This window comes from Phacochoerus africanus, chromosome 2 (assembly GCF_016906955.1).
Source record: "Phacochoerus africanus isolate WHEZ1 chromosome 2, ROS_Pafr_v1, whole genome shotgun sequence".
Lineage (NCBI taxonomy): Eukaryota > Metazoa > Chordata > Mammalia > Artiodactyla > Suidae > Phacochoerus > Phacochoerus africanus.
In genome coordinates, this window is record NC_062545.1 from 7,140,097 (window position 1) to 7,166,451 (window position 26,355).

The 26,355-nt window shown below is 47.4% G+C and overlaps 1 protein-coding gene across 1 annotated transcript in view; it reads right to left on the bottom strand.

The window, feature by feature from the left end:
* Positions 1-643: 643 nt before the first annotated feature.
* Positions 644-26,355, bottom strand: part of SLC22A3 (solute carrier family 22 member 3) — a 97,833-nt gene continuing 72,121 nt past the window's right edge. Inside the window, 6 exon segments of the mRNA XM_047769795.1 lie at positions 644-2,483; positions 7,814-7,913; positions 10,955-11,067; positions 12,017-12,125; positions 20,650-20,864; positions 20,984-21,081. Of these exon segments, the coding sequence (XP_047625751.1) occupies positions 2,423-2,483; positions 7,814-7,913; positions 10,955-11,067; positions 12,017-12,125; positions 20,650-20,864; positions 20,984-21,081 (696 nt within the window). The 3' untranslated portion in view covers positions 644-2,422.

The following is a 26,355-nucleotide window of genomic DNA, read 5'->3' on the forward strand; positions in this document are numbered from 1 at the left end:
TTAAATGTTTTTATTCCAGGCACAGGGGTGATAGATTTTAAAGCTGAAACATAGATGGGGGACTGTGAGAACAAAGGCTATTCTTGGGGGTGAAATCTGTCACTGATGACTTCACTTGAGCCCAGCACAGGGAACACTGGGCAGAGAGTCATTACGGAGAAGGGAAGTGGGCAGCAGTAGTGTAATAACACGAGACAGGGAGGGAGTGGGATGGACGGGGAGTTCCATTTCGAATGGATAAGCAATGAGGTCCTGCTGTATAGCCCTGGGAACTATATCCAGTCTCTTGGGATAGAAGCTGATGGAAGATACTCTGAGAATAAGAATATGCATGACTGGATCACTTCGCTGGACAGCACAAATTGGCACAACATTGTAAATCAACTACACTTTAATTAAAAAAAGAAAAGAACAAAACAAAACAGAAACAAGACCAGCCAGGAGGCTGCGTGTTACTCTGGGTCCCATGTGAGTCTAGGGATGGTACCAAGAGCCTGGCAAGGCAGCGTGAACACACGGCGAAGGCAGCCCCCTCCTTTCCGCCCGTAGCTGGCTGCCCACGTATGCGGCACTCTCTTCATTCACATGGCAATCGTTTTTACAGTCACTCAGGTTCAAAAGGAAGAGAAAGGATGAAAATCGGTTTCTCTTGACCATGTGCATTTTTTTATTGTGGTCAGAACCCCACATGTCACCTCAAAATACAATTCAAAGGTGACAGTATCAACAAACAACCATCATTCCACAGCAAAGACAAATGCAAAGGAAGCAGAACGCAAGTGAGTGTGGAGGGAGGCTGGATGCAGCCCCGCGTCCTCAAAGAACTGTGTTTATTTCATTGAAAAATAAAGCGTTCACACTCCATCCCGATGTGCTTTAAGGGCCGAGAACGTACTTTATGATGAGCATGTACACCGCATACATTGCCACGTGTTCACATAGAGATTTTCTTCCTCACTGGCGAGATTTTCCTTTGGTTCCCATTTTGCGTGTCCACCCAAACCAATTCATCAGATACACACTGAAGCTGAAAGCGTAACAAATGTAGAACACAGACCATCATAAAGACGGCATATGTGTACTTAAACTCCACATTTCAAAAGTCTCAGTAATAGCGTTCCCATTGTGGCTCGGTGGTAGTGAACCCAACTAGGATCCATGAGGATGTGGGTTCGATCCCTGGCCTTCCTCAGTAGGTAAAGGATCCGGCGATGCCATGAGCTGTGGTGTCCGTCACAGACTCAGCTCGGATCCTGCATTGCTGTGGCTGTGGCATAGGCTGGCACCTGCAGCTCCGATTTGACGCCCAGCCTGGGAACCTCCATGTGCCATGGGTGCAGCCCTAAAAAAAAATAGACCAAAAAAAAAAAAAGTCTCAGTATCAAAAAAAGAAAGATCAAATCCCTTATTAGTACCTACAAAGGCATTTACAAAGCTTCTGCTAATTCTTTTAAGCATGGGTAGCATCAACCCTTCTGTTAAATTAAAATGTAAGCTTCTTCCCAAGACAAGTTAAAAGTGTCAGGATCGAATGGGGTCCGTCCATCTTTTTCACTCCTGACCATGGGCCCCATCACAGGACAGAACTCACAAACAGAAGATAAATATCCCTTTATGATTCAAATCCTAAGACCTGTGAGATCCTAATCCATGGGTTCACCCATCAGAAACTGAGTTTGTGGCTCCAGGTGGCCGGGAAAGGAGGACCGAAGTGGTCCTGAATCACCTCAAATTCAATGTTAGAAATCCAAGCACCTGGAACCCATAGAGCGGATTTGTTCTTACTGATGGAACAAGGCTGAAGGTGCCTGCGACCCCGGGTGCCGACGGAGCTCCAGGGGAGACCAGAGAGCAAGGCGTAGAGCCACGTGGCCCCAGGTCCTTCGCGTCAGAGCCTTTTACTAACAGGATTCCCAGGTCTTCTTCCGGCCTGGAATCCTCAGATCACGCAGACCAGAGCCTCCGCTGCTTGATCAGGTTTGATGAACCCGTTTCGGGATGTCCTTTCTGGATCCTCGGTTCGCTCATCCTGCACTCTTGATGGAACTGTCATGAGATCTCGATGGGGCTTTGCTCGTCTCTCTGTAACCCCGTGGGTCGGAGACACCGCCCCGAGTGAGAAAAAACCTCCAGAGGAGCTGTGCTCACAGCAGGCTCTTGGCTAAACCAGCCGCATGTTACATGTTCCCAGAAACTTCCACAGCATGTAAGTCCTAATTCATCCCACGTCATAGAAAAATACTCTGGGTAGTCCGAAGGTCTTTGTAAAGTATTAAAAACACTGGGAGCTGCGCAGCTGAAATGGACACACAGGCGTCTCTGAAAGGCACGTCGGTTCCTGGGGAGGGGTGCGGGGAGGGGTGCAGGGCGGGAGTGGGGGTGCTGCCTGGAGAGACTCGTCCTTCTGTCTCCAGTGGGGGCCTCAAAGGTGAGAGCCCGAAACTTGGGTTGTGTTTTTCCTGCCACATTTACAGGAATACGGACTAACAAAACAAAGGAGAAAAGAGAAAATCCTTATGAAAGATTATCCACTTCCTTAGAAGAAAATCATTCTGTTACTACTCAGTATCATAGCTGGTTTTGATGGAATACACTCATGCTTAACTTTTCATAAAAACCCAGCTCATGGAGTTCCCATCGTGGCGCAGGGGAATCTGACTAGGAACCAGGAGGTTGCAGGTTCGATCCCTGGCCTTGCTCAGTGGGTTAAGGATCCAGCGTTGCCGTGAGCTGTGGTGTAGGTTGCAGACGCGGTTCGAATCCTGTGTTGGTGTGGTTCTGGCGTAGGCTGGTGGCTACAGCTCTGGTTGGACCCCTAGCCTGGGAACCTCCATGTGCTGTGGGAGCAGCCCTACAAAAGGCAAAAGGACAAAAAAACAAAAACAAAAACTCAACTCAAAAGGAACAAACATAACCGTCTCTCAGCTCATTTTTACCCCAACGTCAGACCCTAGGCAGGGACTAATTAGCATTACGGCATATCTAAATTCTTGATGAATTTCTACTCAGTAACATATGGTTTAGAGATGAGCTGCTGATGTACACGAAAAGAAGCAGAAATGATAAAATGTGCCACTTTTACAAGGGAAAATGCCAACAGGTTTCAGTCACTTGGGGCTGTTTTGTTTTTTTTTTTCTTTCTCCCAGAGTAGTAACTATAGAAGGCCATTCATGTGCTTAATTTGCAGAACCGTAAATGAGGCTTTGGTTCCATGTTTTTTCAAGGGTAGCGTCTAGGCATCATGAATTAATTCACCCCATTTTTAATACGGACAAGTTACAAACAGGAAAAAAAAATCCGAAAAACATTTGTGTATGTTGGATTTTTGTTGGCCCGATTCTTCCTGTTTATATATGGGTTGGATATTAATTTTCCCACACACACCCGTCGGAGGGTCCTCTCGCCTCCAAAACGCCATCGCTTCCAACTGTTTCATTCTCACTTGGATGCGACTGAATTGATAGAAGAGTCCTGACCCCAGATCACTTCCTCCTCCCCTGCTTTCTCCTGATGAGTTTGAAAATCCGACCCTGACTGGGCTGGGGATCAAGAGCGAGTGTCCTCACTCTCATGATTTAAACAAGCGGCGGTAAGCAGAGCCGAGTCAGAGAGAAGAACTCAGGAGTTCCCTGGTTGCCCAGCGGGTTAAGGGATCCCTTTGATTCCTGGCCTGGAACTGCTGCACGCCATGGAGAGTGGGAGCGAGGAGGAGGAGGAGGAGGAGGAGGAGGAGGAATTCCGTCCCTCTTGCTGGAGTGTTGGCACAGTGTGTCCCCAGGTGCTCAGGAAAAGGACTCGCAGCACCGAGAGTCGGACGTCTCGAGGCTCCAATGACACATTCACAGGCTTTGCCACCAACAGTCAGCCCTGAGCCCCTTCTTACTTTCCACCCTATGATCCTGGCCAGGACACACTCGTGGGTGTCCCAGCCCTGAACACCCTCCTTTAGGGCACCTCAGCCCAGGAGGAGTTACCCTCAAAGTCTGGATATTTGACTGGAAGATCACCCTGCTTCCTCCGCACCATTTCCCCAGCTGCGTTTAACCTTGAATATGCTTCTTTCCTTTGGTGGCTACAACTAGGGGGCAGGATTGGGCCCCCACCTTGCTCTGGCCCCCACACCCTGATACAAACAAAATACTGGTCTGTGATGACACAGCCAGCAAAGTGTTTATCCTTCTGGATGCAGCAAGACCTCGTAACCTCAAGAAGAGAGTTTTCACGATTTCTGCGCATTTCTGAGCTGGGTTTTAGCGTATAAGTGGCAGTGTCTTAAAAAGAGTCTTGCGCCTCTCCTCGAAGCTCATGCAGCATTGTTTTAAGTAAAACATAGGTAGAACTTTGGTTGAGGAAGAAGCCTTTACCTCTCTGTTCACTTGGAAACAAGCTTAAGAAGCGGATGGGGTCACTTTGAGGGCCAAAAGTCCACCTGTCCCCTGCTTGGCCAGTCCAGCTGGTGTCGGCCCCTGGGCTACGAGCTGCTGGTGTGGTCCTGCGTGCACTGAGAAGCCTTTCTTAGGAAAGTTCTGAGATGACTCATCAACCTGGTTTTTCAAAATAGCATCAAGAAATAGGACAGGCGTTCCCACTGTGGCGCAGTGGAAAAGAACCTGACTACGATCCATGAGGACGTGGGTTTGATCCCAGGCCTCAGTGGGTTAAGCATCCAGCATTGTCATGAGCTGTGGTGTAGGTCGCAGCTGCGGCTGGGATCTGGCGTTGCTGTCTGTGGCTGTGGTGTAGGCTGGCAGCTAGTGCTCCAATTTGACCCCTAGCCTGGGAACTTCCATAGGCCACAGGTGCAGCCCTAAAAAGACCAAAAAACAAAAAACAAAAACAAAACAAAAACAAAATAGGGCAATGAAGTCACTCTATAAGTTTTAAAGATCTGGTTAAAATATTCATGAGATACTTAGCAATGGCTGCCTATCTCCGGGAAGACGGTGGTACCTCATTAAAAGAGTATATGAAAAGAGAAATTTCCGATTCTACCAGGGGGATACTTGCTATTAAAATACTCACAATCAAGTAATCTACCCAAAACAACAGTCACACCTGTACACTGGCCAAGGTCAATTCCAGCCCCAGCCTGCAGAAGTTGTGAAGTCTTTCTGGGCATAGATTTCCAGGTATATAAAAAGTGAGGATAAGAACTTGAATTGCACAGAATCACCTTGAGTATTCAATGAAATGACGTATGTGAAACCACTGATGACATATACAGGTACCTAAAAAAAAACCCATCAGTTTCTGATTTCTTCCCGATCCACCAAGGGAAGAATAAAACTGCCGCAAGGTTGCTAACAGTTCAGTCTTGTCATAAATATTTTTGATACATTTTTTATTTTTTATTTTTTTATTTACTTTGTCTTTTTGCCTTTTATAGGGCCGCTCCCGCGGCATATGGAGGTTCCCAGGCTAGGGGTCCAATCGGAGCTGTAGCCACAGGCCTACGCCAGAGCCCCAGCAACGCGGGATCCGAACCGCGTCTGCAACCTACACCACAGCTCACGGCAACGCTAGATCCTTAACCCACTGAGCAAGGTGAGGGATCGAACCCACCACCTCATGGTTCCTAGTCGGATTCGTTAACCACTGCACCACGATGGGAACTCTGATACATTTTAAAATTTAGATTTACACCCTTAATTTCCAGGTCATTGTTTAGAAGATTATTTTATTTTTTTTATGATCTCACCCACAGCATATGGAAGGTCCTGGGCCTGGGACTGAATCCGAGCTGCAGCTGTAACCTACACCACAGCTGTGGCAACACTGGATCCTTTAAGCCATTGCACTGGGCCAGAGACTGAATCCACACCTCCACTGCATCCTGAGCTGCTGCAGTCAGTCTCTTAAGCCACTATACCACAGCGGGAACTCTTGATTTTGATTTTTCAAATTAGCTGGGTTTTTTTGTTTGTTTGTTTGTTTTGTCTTTTTAGGGCTGCACTTGTGGCATATGGAAGTCCCGAGCCTCGGGCGTCCAACTAGAGCTGCAGCTGCCAGCCTACACGACAGCCACAGCAATGCAGGAGCCAAGCTGCCTCTGTGACCTACAACACAGCTCATGGTAACGCCAGATCCTTAACCCACGGAGCGAGGCCAGGGATCAAACTCACATCCTCATAGACCCTAGTTGGGTACGTTACTGCTGAGCCACTATGGGAATTCCCAGCTGTTAATTAAAAAAAAAAAAAATCACAAATAGTACAAAACCATGAGTCATTGTTTTTTAAAAAAACCAAACAACTCAGAAGTCTGTGGAGTAGAAAAGTGGTGTCCCCCCTTCCACACTCCTCTTCCAAAGCCATTGGTACCCCAGGGGATGTATGTTATCATTTTATATCATTTCCTACACACTCTCATATCCATACTCTCTCTTCCTATCTTTTTATTATGAAAGATTCCAAATGGAGAGCATCAGAATTCGTGTCATGTGAATTTTTCTTGGTATAACAAAAATCTCTTTCATGTGTAGGTACTGGCCGGATATTTCCGTTCTCTGCACCCCATCTAGTCACCCTCCCCCACACTCAATCTCCTGCTCTCTTTCCTTCCCCACCTGCCATCTGTTTATCTACCCCTCACCTGTCTCTCTCTCTCTGCTATTTACCTGTCTATCCTCCAACTTGCCATCAGCTATCATCTCTATTATCCGTTTTCGTCATATCTATCATCTATCATCTGTCTATTTATCTAATCATCGATCTAAATCTATCATTTCTCTTCCCATCTAGCTATAGAGAGGGATTACTCTTGGCTTTACTTATTTTTAAAATTTTTATTTATTTATTTTTGTCTTTTTAGTGCTGCACCTATGGGCATATGGAGGGTTCCAGGCTAAGGGTCGAATCGGAACTGTAGCTGCCGGCCTACGCCACGGCCACAGCAACTTGGGATCCGAGCCACATCTGTGACCAAAACCACAGCCCATGGCAATGCCAGATCGTTAACCCATGAGCGAGGCCAGGGATCAAACCTGCATCCTCATGGTTACTAGTCAGATTTGCTTCCACTGAGCCATGATGGGAACTCCTGGTTTTATTTTATTTTATTTTTGTCTTTTTTTAGGGCTGCACCCATGGCATATGGAAGTTCCCAGGCTAGGGGTCAAATCAGAGCTGTAGCCGCTGGCCTACACCACAGCCACAGCAACGCCGGATCTGAGCTGCGTCTTCGACCTACCCCCCAGCTCATGGCAATGCCGGATCCTTAACCCACTGAGCGAAGCCAGGGATCGAACCCACAGCCTCGTGGTTCCTCGTTGGATTCGTTCATCACTGCACCACGAACGGAGCTCCCTCCTGGGTTCATTTTTAAATAAATATTATAACACATTGCTTCACGACTTTTCACTTTGTCACCCATGTGGAAAAGCTCTCCGTGGCATTCCAGATACGCCGCAGTCCCTTTGATCTCTGCATAGGGATCCATAGTATGGATGTATGACATATGTTATATCCATATCTATAATATATACTTTATGATGTATATATATATATGTTTTCACAATTTGTTGCCTATGGTTGCACATTTCAATTATTTCTGCTTTGCCCCTTTCTTTCAGGTTCCTTCTGAGTTTCAACACCTTATTTGGAAATGTTTCTATCTTCAGAGCCCCACTGAAAAAATAGCACCTAATCTTTTACAGATTTGTTGTTTTTAACATTAACCTTTTAAAGCTACTTGGAATTCTTTGCTTTGGATGTGAGCTAGAGCTTTCATATTATTTTTTCCCCCACACTGTCCTTTTGTCCTTTCCGGTAGTTTGAAACGCTGTTTTAGGATGTGCCGAATTTCGTACCATACCTGTCAAGTTTTTCTACATCATCCACTGTTTCTGGCAAGGCAATTCCCTTGGTTTCAGGCAAAAGCATCACGAGACCACCGCAGACGGACGCCAGGATACCTGCGGGATGGGGAAAGGTGTTACCCTACCCGGAACACGCTGCCCCCTTCTCATCCCTGCCCCCCAGCTCTCCGTGCCTCTGTCCTGATTTCAAACATTCTCTATGTTCCTTGAACCCTGGACAGCCCCACTCCCCCCTGTGCTCTTGGCACCCATCCATCCATTCACTCATTTAACAATTATTTATTGAGGACCTACTAAGTGCCAAACCCTCAGTGAAGCCCTCACCTCCTACTTCACAGGGGAAATTGAAGCTGCCAGCCAGGGGTCCCTCGGGGTCCTTGCACCAATGCTGGAACGTCACTGCACACCGGCCCTCCCCTTCCTCCTCCTACCCTGTGACACTGCAGGACTTGTCCCCACGTCTGCTCGGGGGCATCCGTGGGAGTCCTTTGGGCTCCTCGCTCCGCTGATTCATCCTCTCTCCCCAGCACCCTTCGCCCATGGGTGGAAGCCCTGAAACGTATTCAAATCTCTCCCTCGAAAGAGCCTACCGGCCTCCCTCCTTCGGTTCCCTAGAGCCCGAGGCCTTGGAACGCCTTCCTCTCCTACTTCCGCCGCATCTTCCTGCCCTAGGCCTGTGCCTGGAAGAGCCTAAGAGTCGCGCTCCGGAAAATAAACTCCCTGATTCCTGCCTTTGCCTATTTCCTTGGTGTAAATACGCCCGTTGCGGACGTGCATCCTTCGAACCAGCACCGCGGCATCCACCTGCTCTAATCTGGGTTCTGCTCCATGTCCCCTCCAGCCTTACTCCGGCCAGGTCACCGGTGGCCGCCACCCCCACCTTCAGTGGCACTGCTTCTCCTCCCTGCTGCCTGGCCTCTCGGCTCCTCTGGCAGCTGGCGACGTCACCACCCACCCTCCCCTGGCTTTCCCACTGCTCCAGGTTTCCCTTCTGCCCCTCTTGTGTCCCTCCTTGTCCCCTGGCTGGCTCCTCTCACTCTGCTCATGCCAGATGCTTGTCACTCCTCAGCGCTCCATCCTGGGCCCCCTTCTTTCCTCTCACTCCATCCTCTTTCCCGTGGAGGGGGGGTGGGTCACTCCTGTGGCCTCAGTGGCAATCCACACCCAGGTGGCTTCTGGACCTTTATCGCGAGGCCACAGCTCTCCTGACTCGGCTGGTCAAACCACCGGCTTCAAACAGTTTGGGCTTGGGCTTCTTAGAGGCGCTAACAGCCCAGGCAGAATCCCTCCATGTGCAGTGCAGACACGCTCCTTGGCTTCACTGAACCCGGGCCACACCGCCAGCTCTGGGTGTCCAGCCAGGGGCCTGGGCTGCCCATCCCCCCAGCTCCCTCCAGCCCCGCCCAATCTCCCCCTTGCTAATTAGACTTCTGATAGATTTCTTTGACCAATCCCCCCCTCAACCATCTCAGTGCCATCACCTTAGAGCGAGGCACAGTGGTCTCTGACCTGATTCCAGCAACAGCCTTTGAAGTCTCATTCTCACATTTAATTCATTGGCAGAACTGCCATAAAGCCATATTTATTTTTTCTTTCTTTCTTTCTTTTTTTTTTTTTGTCTTTTTAGGGCTGCACCCATAGCATATGGAAATTCATGGGCTAGGGACTGAATTGGAGCCACAGCCATGGCCTAGGCACAGCCACAGCAACGCCAGATCTGAGCCGTATCTGCAACCTAGGACCTCCTCAGCTTGCAGCAATGCTGGATCCTTAATCTGCTGAGCGAGGCCAGGGATCAAACCCACATCCTCATGGATATTAGTCAGGTTCTGGGTTCTTAACCTGCTGAGCCACAGTGGGAACCCCAAATATTTCTTTCTTTTTTGGCTGCACCTGAGGCATGTGGAAGTCCTTGAGCCAGGGATGGGACCCAAGCCACAGCAGTGACAATGCCAGATCCTTTAACCACTAGGCCACCAGGGAACTCCAGAATCATATTTCTAAAATGCAAATCTAGCACTGCCAACCCCAGCTTAAAACTCTGCCTGGCTTCCCACTACTGTTTGCATAAAGGGCAGACCCTGTACCCATCTGAGAAGCCCCTTGTGGTCTGGGCCCAGCTCGTCTCTCAGCTTTATCCCTCTTCAGGCCCCACCCCACCCACTACACTCTGGCCTCGAACTTCCTGCAGGTGAGAGAACACTGTCTTGCTCTTACTCTAGGCTTTCCCACTGCCTGGAGCACCAGCCCAGCCCCTCCTGGGGCTCCTTGCCACTCATCTGAGATCTCAGCCGAGACGCAGCTTCCTCGCTCCTCAACCTTCCCCCTTGGTGCCAGCAGCATCCTGGGCTGTGCTCTCAGAGGGCTCCTCTCTTGTGACTGGTGGTTTGGAAAGGGGGCTCCCCCTGAGTCAGGCTCTGGGAAGGAAGGGCCTGCACCACTGCCCAGCTTAGCCAGCCCGCCTGGCAGGCCAGCCCGCAGCCCCCCCCCCCCCACACCCGGCCCCCGCGCCCGCCCCCAATCTTGAGTGACTGTGCTCTTAGATGTCTCTGTCCTGCTGTTGGACAATGAACTCTCTGCTCTTTCGTGCTGGCCCAGCATCAATGCCGAGCTTGTTTCTCAGATCCCGTGAAATAGTTTGAAACGATCTTTTCTCGAGTCACTGGTGTCAGCGGCTAGAAGCTGATTGGACGGTCCCCAGCACGGCCAGAGGGCTTTTGCGTTCCTTAGCATGTATGCGGTCGTGGACTGGATGTTTCCATTGGCGTTTAAACCGCTGAGCAAGGAGTGCCTGTGGTGGCTCGGCGAAACGAATCTGACTAGATGAGGACGCGGGTTCGATCCCCGGCCTCGCTCAGCAGGGTTAAGGATCCGGTGTTGCTGTGAGCTGGGGTGTAGGCCGGCACCTCAGCAGAGAAAGCTACATTGACTACTTTTTATCACAACCCTTTGAAGTAAAGTAAGTGTAAATGATTTACGGTTTATCTTTCATTGCGGTGCCTTAAAACGGAAGCAGCTGTCATAAAAAGAGTAAGCGGATCTCATTAATATCCAATCTGATCGTCATGACAGGGCTCTATTCATGCCACGAATGTGAATGAAGGCATTTCACGATAGTATATAAACTGGGTTCTTACCAAAGATGATAAGAGGTAGTTCCAGCCAAATGGCTGCTAGCCGGAAAAGCAGAAAGGGGGCTATGATGCCCCCAAAGTCACATAAGCCTGAACAGAGGGAAACTCCAAAGTTTCTGCGGAATAAAAAAAAAAAAAGTTTGAAATGAAAAACATGGAAATAAATTCCAGATAAGTAAATTTTCCCTTCTATAAGTAACAGAGATATTGGAACAACGAATTCTACTGCTCTCATTTTTAACTTTGAAAATTTCTAGGGGTTCCCGTCGTGGCTCAGTGGAAATGAATCTGACGAGTATCCATGAAGACATGGGTTTGATCCCTGGCCCACTCAGTGGCTTAAGGATCCGGCGTTGCCGTGAGCTGTGGTATAGGTCAAAGACGTGGCTTGGATCTGGCGTTGCTGTGGCTGTGGTATAGGCCAGTGGCTACAGCTCTGATTCGACCCCTAGCCTGGGAACCTCCATATGCCCCGGGTGCGGCCCTGAAAAGTTCATACTCTGAGCAAATCCTTTCCCACCTGCAAGCAGGTCATGTCTGGGTGGGTGCTGAGCCACGGCCAGCCCAGTGAGAAGGGTCTATCTATAGTGGTGGCGGAAACCATTCTTCCATCAGCGGCTCACTACCCAGTCTGCTCTGTGGCATTATTTGTCACCTTGGCACCCTAGGTTGACCACAGGGTGTGCCCAGGAAAGGGCACCAGTTTGCACTATCTGTGCCCATTGTTCCGTTCCGTCCACGTGGAGTGTGGTCAGAACAGAGGCTGAAGCCTTTCAACAGTGAGAGGCTGATGAAGCCAGATTTAACCCAGGAGATGCCAGCACGCCCACCAGATTTTCTGATTGCAAATCTGGTGCTTTCCACAAAAACACCACCAAAAAGTATAAAGAAACTGATGATAATAATGCAGAAAAGCAGCTACAACTCACAACTTGGCTTTTTTCACTGGCTGACGTCAGCCCAGGCCAGGAGGTCGCCAAGCTTAGGAAACGCTTTTGCAGTTTTGAAGTCAAAGCATGCGGCTGTAGAATTACTTAGGGAAACCAGGATAGAGGTTGGAATTACCGTAAAGTGGTTGGGTACAACTCTGAATTTACCAAGTAAACAATCTCAAAGGCCATGGTTATCCCGAGCCTTCCCAGCGTGGCCACCGCGGTTCTCAACCAGGGTATTCCTGCAAACACAGAGACGTGGAAAGGAGGAGTTAGGGTCGCTTTCAGTACAACTTTACAACACAGCCCAGGGCATTGACTTGGTGTCCTCCCAGCCCGCGATCTGCTTCATTCTAAGGGCAAATGATAGATAGCTTCTCGCACGGTAACCACATTTCAACGGGAACAATCACCCCCAGGATGGGAGCTAGTATTTAGCCTTCCAACTGCCATCCTGAGCAGGGCAGGAGCCACAGAAATACAAGTCAAGGGAGCTGCTAAGTAGCCACCGCCTTGGAAAGGATGACCCAGCAGTGCCTTCCTAGAGGCCTGGAGGCCACTGGCCTTTTGTCTGGACGGCGGTCTTTGTCTGTGCCCTTGAAAACCATCGCCACAGCCTGCGGCCCATTTGTCCTCTTCTGTTCTTACCCCTTAGGGATGACGCACGGAATCACCGTTCCCCACAGACCAGGAAGAATCGGGACCTGAAGCCAACTCTGGTTTCTAGAGAGCAGCCAGGCTCCACGGACTGGGATCTTGGAAGGGATGTCTTTGCAGGGGTTATGGCGGGGTGTATGGTTCATAAACCACAGTGTCTTTCCCATGCCCAATCTTGCCACTCTGCCGATGAAATCATCTAGAAGGAACCCAACTCTTTAATACTGACGGGTTCACTCTTTTTCTTTTTAGGGTCACGCCTGCAGCATATGGGAGTTCTCAGGCTAAAGGGTCACCTACAGCTGCTGGCCTACACCACAGCCACAGCCACAGCCACAGCAACGCGGGATCCTTACCCCACTGAGCGAGGTCAGGGATTGAACCCGCATCCTCATGGATACCAGCGGGCTCGTTTTTGCTGAGCCACAACGGGAACTCCCCGGTTCACGCATTTAAAAATGGACTGTTTTCGGTCTGCAGTGGTTCTATGAGGAAACTCTCCTTTCCTCCAAAGTAACTAGTGGGACATGCCAGAGGTTCTTTCTTTTGTGCTTTAAGGAAGAAGGAGTAAACCATTTTTGCTCTAAAAAGTCAGGGCTCTAATTTCTTAAGAGTTGTGCAGTTGCCACCTTCTTTTCTTTTTTAACTTTTATTAGTTTTTTTTTTTTTTAATTGTAATCAATTGTCACCATGCTGTACATTAGGAAAAAAAAAAAAAAGCCACCATCTTTTCTTAAAGGGCTTGGGGTGAGGACACATGACCACGTGAACAGGAGCTTATCTGCCCTCCAAGGCAAAGCCAAGGGCGCTCAGCCTATGCCTGACTTCCGACTCTGGAAGGGAGACTTTTCCTTTTAATACTCATGTGTACTCAACGGTCCTCTTGCTTTCCAGAATTACTGCACTTCGCTGAATACACAGACAAGTCGGCATGAGCGAGGGGATGAAAGAAGAGAATCAAGCTCGGTAGATTTACTTGTGTTCTCTTTAGAGAATAGTCAATCGATAATAATTTTTTTTACAAAAGCTAAAACTCTCTAACTAAAACAGTTGTCCAGGAGGGCAAGCAGAGAAAGAGACGGTTCTGGAATCCAGGTCACGGCTGGGAGGCTCCGGTTTATTACGTTTTGATGGCACACTGGCCGAGGAGTTCGTGTGGTCCCTGACGTTCTGTCCAGATGAGGACACCTGCAGCGGTCGCAGTAGCAGTCACACCCGGGACCGAGGAAGGGCCGAGATGCTCAGGCGCCGGGCTACCCTCTGCTCTGGCACAGTTGTAAACACGAGTTTTATTTAGCCTTTACTTTTTCCCTGAGGCCGAGGAGGCGACTAGGAGACGCGTTCCACCCGTTCCTTCGGTGAGAGCAGGTGGTGCGGAGCTGGTGCTGGGGATGCAAAGGGGCAGCTGGTGTTCAGGTTGCCTGGGTCCCCGCCGGGCCGGGGACTTCTTGCTGCTCTCAGGTGGCAAAGAACACCACCTGCTCTTGTGGAAATAACTTGAGTCCCCAGGTTAGGGTCTGAAGCTATAGTTTTTCCTACTGAAGCAAGACTGCTCTATAAGTAAGTTCCACGGACCGCTCCAATGACAATTTAAGTTTACAAGTAACTGCAGGGGTGGGAGAGGGACAAACAAGAACCAAGAAAGCAAATTAAAACACGTACATGGGAGTTCCTGTTGTGGCTCAGTGGGTTAAGAAGCGGACTAGTATCTGTGAAGATGCAGGTTCGATTCCTGGCCTTGCTCAGTGGGTTAAGGATCCAGGGTTGCTGTGAGCTGTGGTGCAGGTCGCAGACTCAGCTCAGATCTGGCGTGGCTGTGGCTGTGGCAAAGGCCGGCAGCTACAGCTCTGATTTAACCCCTGCCTGGGAACTTCTATATGTCACAGGTGCAGCCCTAAAAAGCAAACAAGCAAACAAAATAAAAACAAAACACACATTCACACACCATGAGAAGCTCAGTGGATACAGATAGTCAATTCAGTAAAATGTTAAAAAAATGCTATCAAGCTTGCTTAAGACTCTCCGCTCTTTCTAACCAATAACAGCCAGTATCCTGAAAAGTTCCTGAAAAATATCACGTGCTAATCATCTTTAACCCACAGGCACTTGTTCTCAGGGTGCCTAAACTCTAGCTTAAGGGTGACCGTGTTTAGGGTGCAAGTAAGCCAGGGAGAAGGACAAGGAAGGGCTCTACACTGCTCGGTTTTAAAGCATTCATTTCTAAAAGCAGCATAAGGACTATAGCTTTTCTCTTAGGTAAATAAGATGCCTATCTTATCATGCGTATCCCTTCAGAGGGAACCAGGAATCTGTTCTAAGGCTGTGCTATTGCTGCTTGACTATTTCCAATCCTCTCTGCCTCCCCTTCTTTCCCTGATCAGCACCTGTCTGAACCTGCCCCTACGAACTCCGGGAAGGCCATGGTGGCTGAATGAGGCCCCTTTCCTAAGAACAAGAAATGGGGGACAGGGGGACACAGAAAGGCTTTTGCGCCCAGGACCCTCACAGGGCCCTGCTCAGTTTCGGAACCAAAAAACCTTCAGAGCATCCCAGTAAGGTGCCATGTTCCTCTTGGAGTGACAATAGACATCTTTTGGTAGCAATGGCAAAAAAAACTGCAAGACAGTTTAAGAATGGGAACTGAAGCTGAAACCACCTCCCATGGGTTCCTGAGAACACAGAGAAAGACAGCCCTTCTCAGTGGGCTATGGTCGGGCTGTTAGAGATTACTAAGGACAATCCGCCATTTCTTTTCTTTTCTTTCTTTTTTTTTTTAGGGCCACACCCATGGCATATGGAGGTTTCCAGGCTAGGGGTCGAATCAGAGCTGTAGCCACTGGCCTACACCACAGCCACAGCAATGCCAGATCCGAGCCACATCTGCTACCTACACGGCAGCTCACGACAACACTGGATCCTTAACCCACTGAGTGAGGCCGGGGATCGAACCCGTGTCCTCATGGATACCAGTCGTGTTTGTTTCCACAGAGCCACAACAGGAACTCCAGAATACCTCCATTTCTGAAGAGGGTCTGCAGGATTTTAAACAAACACAATTTTATGTCTCCTTTGAATGGACCATCTGCTCTGAGTTCTGAAATAAAATGTAGTGAGAACTCCTAGTAAGTAAGCTAAATGGGCTTCTTACTTAAGGAGAAATAAAAGTCAAAGAGAACGTTTTCATTTCAAAAAGACTTCCCAAAACTGCTAGGTTTGTAGCCATCTTAAATAAACTCAAAGACGGCAGACTGGGCATACATTAAAAAAAATAAAACAAAACAAAACAAAAACCCTCTTTATTTTTCAGGTTTCACTTAGAGTGCAAAAATTGGGAACAAAAACAGAGTCTTAGATGAGGCTACAGCGCCTGGAAGACTTTCTTTCCCAGGATTTCATTCTTTAGACCTTGAATCTTCATGCTTAGCGGAGAGAAAGTCAGTGAAGCTGTTTTCTATGGGATAATTTTAGAGTCGGTTCCCCTAAAAGGCTAATCTGCATTCTCCTTAGGGGCAGGCATCGTCTCGTTGACGTCAGGAGTGGCTGAGAGGGAAGGTCTTTCTAATGTTAATTCAACAGCCCAAGAGAGCAAGTCCAAAAGGCCCCTTAAGGGAAAGCCAGGACTGGTCTGTCAAGTGTGGAACCTCCAACGCTTGGTCGTCACAAGGAGCAGTAGGGCTTTGAACTTACTCTTGCCAGTCACTTCTGAGCCCCTGTGACTGATCGCGCGAATCCACAGAATATACAAACAAAATGCGTCCAGAATAAGAGCAACTCGTTTTCAGTGTTGCTAAGACCGGTTCTAAAGATTAAATTGGGACATTCTGTCTACAAAATAAAACTGATGAGGACCCAACAGAAAAGTCTGTTCTTTGCCTTGTTTTTCCAGTATATGAAAGGGTTCTCTAGAAGATAGCTTGAGGCCTACCCACTCACTCACCTCAATATTGGCTTGGACATAAGCCCTTGATCCCTTTCTGGGATCATGCTGCGTGCAATACACATTAAAATCATCCCTATGGATGGCCAACAGGCACGTGGAAAGACGCCCAGCATGGCACGTGGCTAGAGAAATGCAAATCAAAACTACCATGAGGTATCACCTCACACCAGTCAAAATGGCCATTATTAAAAAGTCTATAAATAATAAAGGCTGGAGAGGGTGTGGAGAAAAAGGAACCCTCCTACACTGTTGGTGGGAATGCAAATTGGTGCAGCCACTATGGAGAACAGTATGGAGGTTCCTTAAATAATTACAAATAGAATTACCATGTGATCCAGCAATCTTCCTCCTGGGCATGTATTTGGAGAAAAGGAGAATTCAAAAAGATACATGTACCCCAATGCTCACAGCAGCACTATTTACAACAGCCAAGACATGGAAACAACCCACATGTCCACCGACAGGTGACTAGATAAAGGAGATGTGGTACGTATACACCATGGGATATACGTCATAAAAAGAATGAAATAATGCCATTTGCAGCAACGTGGATGGACCTGGAGATTATAGACTAGGTGAAGTAAGTCACACAAAGATAACTGTCATGTCATATTGGTTGGAATCTAAAAAGTGATACAAATAAACTTATTTACAAAATGAAATATATGGAATCTAAGAAAATGATACAAATGAACTTATTTACAAAACAAAAATAGACGCACAGACATAGAAAACGAAGAAGAATACAGGGGTGGATAAATGAGGAGTTTGGGATTAAAATACACACACTGATACATAAAATAAACAACAAGGACCTACTGTGTACAGAGAACTACACTCGATATCTTGTAATAATGGAAAGTATCTAAAAATACATACATATATATTTATAACACTGTGCGTCAACTGTATTTCAATAAAAACGGAAAAATAAAATAAAATATTCCCAATCAGTCCAGGGCCAGAGAAAATCAAGGGGAAAGTTAAATCATGAAAACATGGGCCTTCTCCCCACTTTCCTAATTTCATATGTGCTTAATGAATATGTCATTGACATTTACGCCTATTCCATCTGTGATGAGAACAGAAGACCTTATGTTAGGAGCCACCTTTAACGATTAAACCCCAAAACTTTTGGGGGTTGAAGTCAAACAGAAAGAGTGACGTCTCCAACGTTCCTGATTTCTCACCCTCTGCCGATTGGTGTGTAACTCCCAAGGACAGAAACTATGCCTGTTTTGCTCACCGCACTCTCCCTACTCCTAGTTTAGTGGCACCAATGAATAGATGTTGATATTCCCCCCAGCTCTTAGAATGCAGGAGGCTGAACAGCGTTCTCCAAAAGTTCATGTCCACCCAAAACCTCAGGAGGTGACCTTATTACAACGCAGGGTCTCTGCAGAGGTACTGGGTAAGCTAAGGCGCAGAGATGCAGAGAAGGTCATGGGAAGATGGAGGCAGAGTCTGGACTGATGCCCACAAATGCTGAGGATGGCTGGCAATGCCAGGCAGCCAGGACGAGGCAGGGAAGTACCCCCGCCTCAGCGCTTTGAGAGAGAGCACAGCCCTGCCTACATCTGGATTTCAGAGCACCAGCCTTCAGGGGTGGGAGAGAACGCATTTCTGTGTGTCAAGCCACCCAGTGGGTGGTACTTTGTTACAGCAGCACTAAGACACTAATACACTCCAGAAAAATGAAGTAAATGGAACGGTTCTGTTCATCATCAACCCTTCCAGCATGATAGGACTTTTTGGCCCTTGGTTCTAAAGATGGGCTTCACTGTCATTTTATTTAAAAGGGTCTATCTGACATTTGGGGATTTCATAAAATTTTTTTTTTGTCTTTTTGCCTTTTCTAGGGCCGCGCCCATGGCATATGGAGGTTCCCAGGCTAGGGGTCGAATCGGAGCTGTAGCTGCCGGCCTATGCCACAGCCACAGCAATGCCGGATCCTTAACCCACCGAGCAAGGTCAGGAATCGAACCTGCAACCTCATGGTTCCTAGTCGGATTCGTTAACCACTGAGCCACGACGGGAACGCCTCATAAAGTTTTATGTAACTCACAAAGTCATCTGTAAATGTCTGACTTCTTGACTTCCACATGAGTATCAGTTCTCTCCTGATCCTCACAGGATTCTCAAAAGAAAAGACACTTTCTCTCGTGCTGACACAAAACACCACCGGACACTCCAGCTCTCCCAGCAACTACCCCCCAGCCTACACCTCCCGGAGTGCGGGAGTAATTCCCTCACTCTGAAACGCCAGTTCCCTGGGAGTGTTTTGGCCTCCTCTGTCCAGGGCCCACTGTGGCAGAGATAACGGGCTTTGTGTTAACAGTGGCCTGGCCACACATGCAACCTCTGTCCCGCGCTCCAGGCAGCCAGCCCTGCAAAATGTAACTGAAAATCGCCGTCTCCCCTCCAGGCCCCAATACCACGACCTCTGTTCCTGCTCTCAGCATCTCTCCCTCCTCATTGCCATTGTCCAAACTGCAGCAGCTCCTCGGAGCTCCCTTGTTCTCCTCCTGAATCTTGCAAGACCACGCCCAAGCTCCCGGCCAGGCTGTGAAGCCGTGACCGCTGGTGTCAGGACGTCCCTGAGATAACAAGGAAGGTTTGGCTCCTGAGCCACGGAGGGTGGTTCCTGCTTCTGGGAACCAGGCTGCAATCGGGAAAGACCAGGGCAGCACGTTTCTTCTCTTTCATCATCCACGTGCCTGGTTCTCAGCCCTGGGAAGCTTTCCCGACAAGCCCCATTAATTAATCACTCTTGACACTTTTTTCTTCCTATTTTTAAATTTTGTTTAAAATGTCTATTATTTCATTTGTCTCTGCTTGTTGCGAGAACATTAAAGGATTAATATTCCTTACTGGGTTATCAACATTTTGAAGTCAAGACGTGTGTTTTTCTTCCTTGTGTAGCCTCGATGTTTCGCATGGGATTGGCAGTGTGAGAGCTGGTCAGGAAACACAGTCAACGGTACCACAAAAGGAGTCAGATAAAGGTGATCAAAAGTAAACTGCAGAAGAGTTCCTGTTGTGTTTCAGCAGGTTAAGACCCCGACTAGTATCCATGAGGATGTGGGTCTGATCCCTGGCCTCGCTCAGTGGGTGAGGGACCCAGCATTGCCCTGAGCTGTGGTGCAGGTTGTAGATGCGGCTGGGATCTGGCGTTGCTGCGGCTGTGGTGTAGGCTGGCAGCTGTAGCTCCGATTTGACCCCTAGCCTGAGAACTTCCATATGCCACAGATGTGGCCCTAAAAAAAAAAAGTAAACTGCATCACTTCCACTCCCTGGTATATACCCCCCCAAACCCCAAACCCCAATCTGAAAAGATAATGCACCCCGATGTGCATAGCAGCATTATTTGCAATAGCCAAGATATGGAAGCAACCCAAATGCTCATCAACAGATGACTGCATGAAGAAGCGGTGGCATCGATACACAACGGAATGTTCCTCAGCCATAACAAAGAATGAAATTTTGTCATTTGCAGCAATATGGATGGACTTAGAGAGTATTATGCCAAGTGAAGTAAGTGAGACAGAGAAAGACAAACTCCTCAATGATATCACTTATACGTGGAAACTAAAAAATACAACAACGTTGCGATGATAACAGAAAAAAGCAGACTCACAGATACAGCGAACTAACTACCCGTGGGGAGAGGGAAGAGGGGAGGGGCAGGATAGGGATGGGGGAGTGACGGGTACAAGCTGCCAGGTATAAAGTAAGACTCAAGGATCTATTGCGCAACAAGGGGAATAAGCCAATATTTTATAATAACTACGCATGGAGTATAACCTTTAAAATCGTGACTCACTATATGATACGTCTATAATTTATATACTATTGTACATCAATTATACGTCAATAAACACTTTTTTAAAAGTAAACTGCATCACTACGAGCTAGATTTCACACATCTATTTTATCCATAAGCGGGCCTCAAAATGAAGAAAACAGAAAAATCTACGGAACCAATCTCTTATACTCAAAGTGGTCACGCCGCTTGGGCAGAAAATAGAGCGCCATCAGGAGAGCGTGCCTGACACTAAGGTTTTGATGCTATGGGACATTTTCTAAAGGCGGAAAGTCCCCCATTCTTCGTTATTTTAAGAGCCTGTTTTCAGGTTCTGGGCTGCCAAGCAGACTGGGGGCACAGTTACCTTCAGGTAAGAACGCAGTGACAAGGCATGCCACGCCTGCCACTATATTGCTTGCGGCAAAGGGTAGGCGTCGACCGAAACGCTCGATGGTTAATAGGATCAAGAGGGCTCCTGGCAGTTCCACAACTCCCGAGATGAAAAAGTCAATATAGAGGTTGCCTCCTATAATTCCCAGGCGCATGACGAGTCCTTGATACACCACAGCGCTCGTGAACCTGAAGCAACATTGACAGACATCGGAGAACAGGTTAGAGGGAAGCTGCACCTGCCTTGAAGAAAGGGATGCGTTGTAAATCTGACGCAAGCTTGTGAATCCATCACAGGTCCAACTCACCAAGCAAACATAAGGATAAGCGTGCACTTCCTCATTTGGCGAGTCCTCACCAGGTCTAAAAAGGATGGATTGCTAACCTCCTCATCGGTAACAGTGACCTGTGTAAGAGAAGCAGATTTCAGTAGCCATTCTCCGCAGGAAACATCTGCGTGTTACAGATGTGTCACTGACCAGCTCCCACGCTGCCGAACCCTCTTACTGAACTGACCAGGGTCTTTCGGCGTTACGTCTTAAAACCTGAGAATAAAAAGGTTGGTTCTCTAGCCTTTGTAAAGTCAGAATTCACAAAGATGTGGCTGTTGTCTGAGAATCTGTTCTTAGGTTGATAGCAGCAGTGAGACACGCGCTGAGCACACAAGCATAAAAGGTGTTTTCTAAAGTAAAATAATTTGTGCATTTACTGAATCGAAGAAAGTAAGCATAAAAGTGATAAAAGCAGCTGGAAAACAAACAAGGTCCTTTATCTATTAAATCCTCAAACCTTAAGTTGACAAATAAGCAAGAGTAACGTGAAGTTCAAGAACAAGAGCAGTATCAAAGGGACCCTTTTGCTTCTGTCCATTCACTGGAATCTATCATTTCTTTGATCCAGGAAAATTCAGCTCGTCTCTATTTGGCCATTCAAGAAGTCGGGCTTGGAGTTTCTGTTGCGGCTCGTGGGGTTAAGAACAGGACATAGTATGTGTGAGGAAATGGATTTGATCCCTGGCCTCGCTTACTGGGTAAAGGATCTGACATTGCCCTAGCTGTGGAATAGGTCACAGATGCAGCTTGGATCCAGTGTGGCTGTGGCTGTGGGGTAGGCTCCAATTCGACTCCTAGCCAGGAAAATTCCACATGCTGGGGTGTGGCCATAAAAAGGAAAAAAAAAAAAAAAAAGAGGTTTGGTCTTTTTTTTTTTTCTGGCCACACCCACAGCGTGTGGAAGTTCCTGGGCCAGGGACTGAATCCAAGCTGCAGTTGCAATCTGTGCCACAGTTGGGACAACACCAGATCCTTTAACCCATTGTGCCGGGCTGGGAATCAAACTTGCCCCTCTGCAGTGACCCCAGCTGCTACAGTTGGATTCTTACCCACTGCACCGCAGTGGGAACTCCAAGAAGTTGGTCTTTTCTCTAATTCAATGGAATAAACACTGCTGTTTGCCTACTATGTGTAAGGCGCCTTAGAGGAAACAAAGCTGGACAGCAAGCCCTCCATAACCACTGCTACGAGTCTAGTGTCCCAAACGAATCATAACTCAGTTCCCTGAAGGGACCACGGTTTCACGTTGTCAGGTGCTTGCACAGTCTGTTGCCTCTGCTTGAAGAGCCCTCGGACTTCCCTGGTCCTCACCTCCACTGGGAGTCTTCCCTAAACTCAGGTCGAACAGATGAGCCCCAATGCGTGTCTCTACCTACCAGACTTTCACCATAGCACTTACACAACCGCATGCCTTTATGGGTCTACTTATCTCTTTCCCTCCACCAGCTCTGGCGTTCTTGGAGCGCAGGGCCAGTATTACAATGTCAAGCTTGGTGTTCCCCCAGCATTTGGGTGAGGACTGATCGTTGAAACAGGAAGTCAAGAGCCTTGTCCATGTCTGTTCCCTCGGAGTGTAGCCCTCAGTCTCTGTCCTTCTGCTAAGTGAGAACCCTAAAAACAGGACCTGAACTGTCTGTTTACTCGACTCCAGATCTGGTCCAGATTAAGTAGAAATTTAAGCAAATTTTCCCCAAGGCTTTGAGTCAAAAGTCTCTCTACCAGCCAGCATAGGAATGGGACTTAAATCCACACCGACAGGACCTCACCAATCACCTGTTCTCAGCATCACTCTCAATGGGCCAATAAAAGCTTGACCTCTGCTGCCTATGCTTTGCTCCAAGGAAAGTCACAGACACACAAAAGAAGCCTGCAAATGGATGCCTTTAGATTGCTTTCTTTTCCTGAGTCTTTCCAACACTCTATTTTGCCCACAAAGACACATATTCTTCAGCATTTAAAATCTCCCAATTGGGAGGTGTCCTACAATTCCACTGATAAGAAAGCAGGGTGCCCACAGCTTCAACAGCATGGTACTTTTCTTGCTTAGTGCTGCACAAAAGGATGATGTCTCTCACAGGTAGAAGCATCCTGGAGTCCATGAAACAACAGTAGTTTCCATAGCAGCGCGGTGGACGCCTGGTAATGGATTCCACCCTCCATTCTCTCCTTCTCCCTTTGGGTAACAGAACCCATGGAGTTTTAGCTGGGCACGTGGCTGCCTAGCGAAAGTCACCTTCTCACATTTTCTAGCCTTTCTCTCAACTGTGGGTGGTCCAGCAATGAAGATCTCAGCCATGAGATGGGACAGAAGCCATGTGTACAAGTTTTGTGTCTCATCCTTTAAAAAGGACGTGGCTTGCTCTTCATTCATCCCTTCCCGAGAGGTGGAAAAGGAAGATGCTGGTGAACTAGCTTCACTTACACAGCCTACTGCAGGGGGTGGGGGAGAAACAGGATAAATGGAACCCAGACCCAACAGGGCCTCCTGGAGCAAAGCCGACTTTGGTGCTGGGCTATTCATTTCTGGGTGGGCATGTTGTCTTTTTTGTCACGGTATTTTTTTGGTTCTCGTTTTCAGCAGCAAGTTGACCTGTACCATGGTTAACGAAATCCTTACTAAAATGTTCCCTGAGCTAATTTTCTTTTTTTTAATTAATTTTTTTTTCCTTTTACAGTCACACCTGCGGCATATGCAAGTTCCTGGGGTTGGGGTGGAATCAGAGCTGCAGCTGCCAGCCACAGTAATGCCAGATCTGAGCCACATCCTCGACCCGCGAGGCAGCTTGCAGCAACACTGGATCCCTAACCCCTGAGTGAGGTCAGGGATCAAACCTGCCTCCTCATGGACACTATGTTGAATTCCTAACCCATTGAGCCACAATGGGAACGCCTCCTGACCTCATCTTCTCAATCCTAAGAACTCTGCTGTTGCAAAAATAAAGCAGGAGTAATTATAAGTGAAAGATCTTAGTATGTTACAACAATACAGTTGGCTCTCCACCCCACAGGTTCTGCATCTGCGGACTCAACCAACTGAGGCAGGAACTGAGATTGGCCGAATCTATGGACGCAGAATCTGTGGATATAGAGGGTCAACTGAGACCCATTTTCTACAAGGGTCTTGAGAATTTGAGGATTTTGGTATCTGCAGAGGGTTGTGGAATCAATATTCCACAGATATCAGGGGATCTGTGGAATTATTGCTACATGGTTGGGTATCATAATGCTTTTCACAATTAGTTTCTATATATTGCCCACATTAAAAAGGCTAACTTTTATGAAGTGTGTAACACTTGTTAGAGTTTGTGCTAAATACTTTATCTATTTATGTTCTTTTTTTTTTTTTAGGGCTGCACTCAAGGCATGTGGAAGTTCCCAGGCTAGGGGTTGAATCGGAGCCACAGCTGCCAGCCTACACCACAGCCATGGCAATGTGAAATCCGAGCTGCATCTGGGACCTACACCACTGCTCGCAGCAACGCCGGATCCTTAACCCACTGAGCGAGGCCAGGGATCGGACCTGCATCCTCATGGATCCTAGTCGGGTTCATCACCGCTGAGCCACGATAGGAACTCCCTGTGCTAAATACTTTTCTTGAATTATTTCATTTAATTCCCATCAACACTCTCTAAAGTCAGTACTTTTATTGATCCTATTTTATAAATAAGAAAAGCAAGGCTTAGGACATTAAGGATTAACTGGGCAGAAGGTGGCTAAGCCCGGATGTGAAATCAGGCATGTGATGGAGACGCTCTGTTCTTAAACCTTCTACGCTGCATCACTGAATGTATAAAAAAGCTTTTTATCCCAGACAACGTCTTTGTAGTTGATAGTGACCCTTCATCATTGTAAAGATGGGCATTATGCACTTGACCGAAAAACCAACCTTAGTTAAACACTATTTTGTGGAAACGTTAGCTTGGATGACAATAACTGAGATTTTGAGGATCTCAAAATTTAAGATTAAAACTACCCATCCTATGAGGGCAGTTTTCCTCTGTGAATGTATCACTTTTTCCAGCGATGCTTTTCTTTTCACTTGGGGTTTTCCCACAACTCACACTTGGGTCCTGTTCATCCCAGTCTAGTCTCTTCTCTCCACGGAGCCCCTGACAGCTCTGCCCGCTGGTGCAGCTGCACCCCTGTTCACCGGAGCATGCAGATGGGAATCATCTTCTGAAAAGCAATATTCACTTCGGAGAAATGAGACACACAGAGGGCCAACAGGTTCAGGAAAAGATGCTCAACTTCCCTACTCATCAGAAAAATGAAATCAAAACCACAACGAGGTACCACCTCAGACCAGTCAGAATGGCCCTTATTAACAAGTCTACAAACAACAAATGCTGGAGAGCGTGTGGAGAAGAGGGAACCCTCCTTCATTGCTGGTGGGAATGTAAGTTGGTACAACCACTATGAAAACAGTATAAAGCAAAGGTGCCTCTAAATATAGAAGTACCATATCATCCAGAAATCCTACTCCTGGGCATATATCCAGACAAAACTTTCATTCAAAGACATACATGCACCCTTACGTTCATTGCAGCACTATTCACAATGGACAAAACATGGAAACGACCTAAACATCTATCAGCAGATGAATAGATGAAGAAGATGTGGAAAACTACTCAGCCATAAAAAATACCAACAAAATAATGCCATTTGCAGCAACATGGATGCAAACAGAGATTCTCAGACTAAGTGAAGGAAGTCAGAAAGAGAAAGATACCATATGATATCACTTATACGGGGAATCTAAAATATGGCACAGATGAACCTATCTGCAAAACAGAAACAGACTCACAGACATGGGAAATAGACTTGTGGTTGCCAAGAGGGAGGGGAGAGAGGGTGGGAGGGACTGGGAGTTTGGGGCTGATAGAGGCAAATTATTATATTCAGAACGGATAAGCAATGAGGTCCTACTATACAGCGCAGGGAACTATGTCCAATTTCTTGGGGTAGAACATGAGGGAAGACAGTATGAAGGGAAAAAAATGTAAATATATGTATGACTGGGCCACTATGCTGTGCAGCAGAAGTTAACACAACCCTGGAAATCAACTCGACTCCTCTAATAATAAAAAAAAATAATTTCTTACGGAAGCTCTCTTATTTCCCCTTCAATCTTCTCATTTTCTTCCTAGAGCCGTGACTTCTATCTCTTCGATAAGACTGAACAATGACTTCCATTCAGGTCCATTCCAATACCAACATTCTAAAGTTTAAGGAAAACACCCTTCACCTATTTCAAGCTTTCTGCTCAATTCAGATAGACAACTCGACACTCCAACACCTTTGTAGCTTTTCCAATTACGCACGGTTCTTAACTCCTCCTCACAGATAA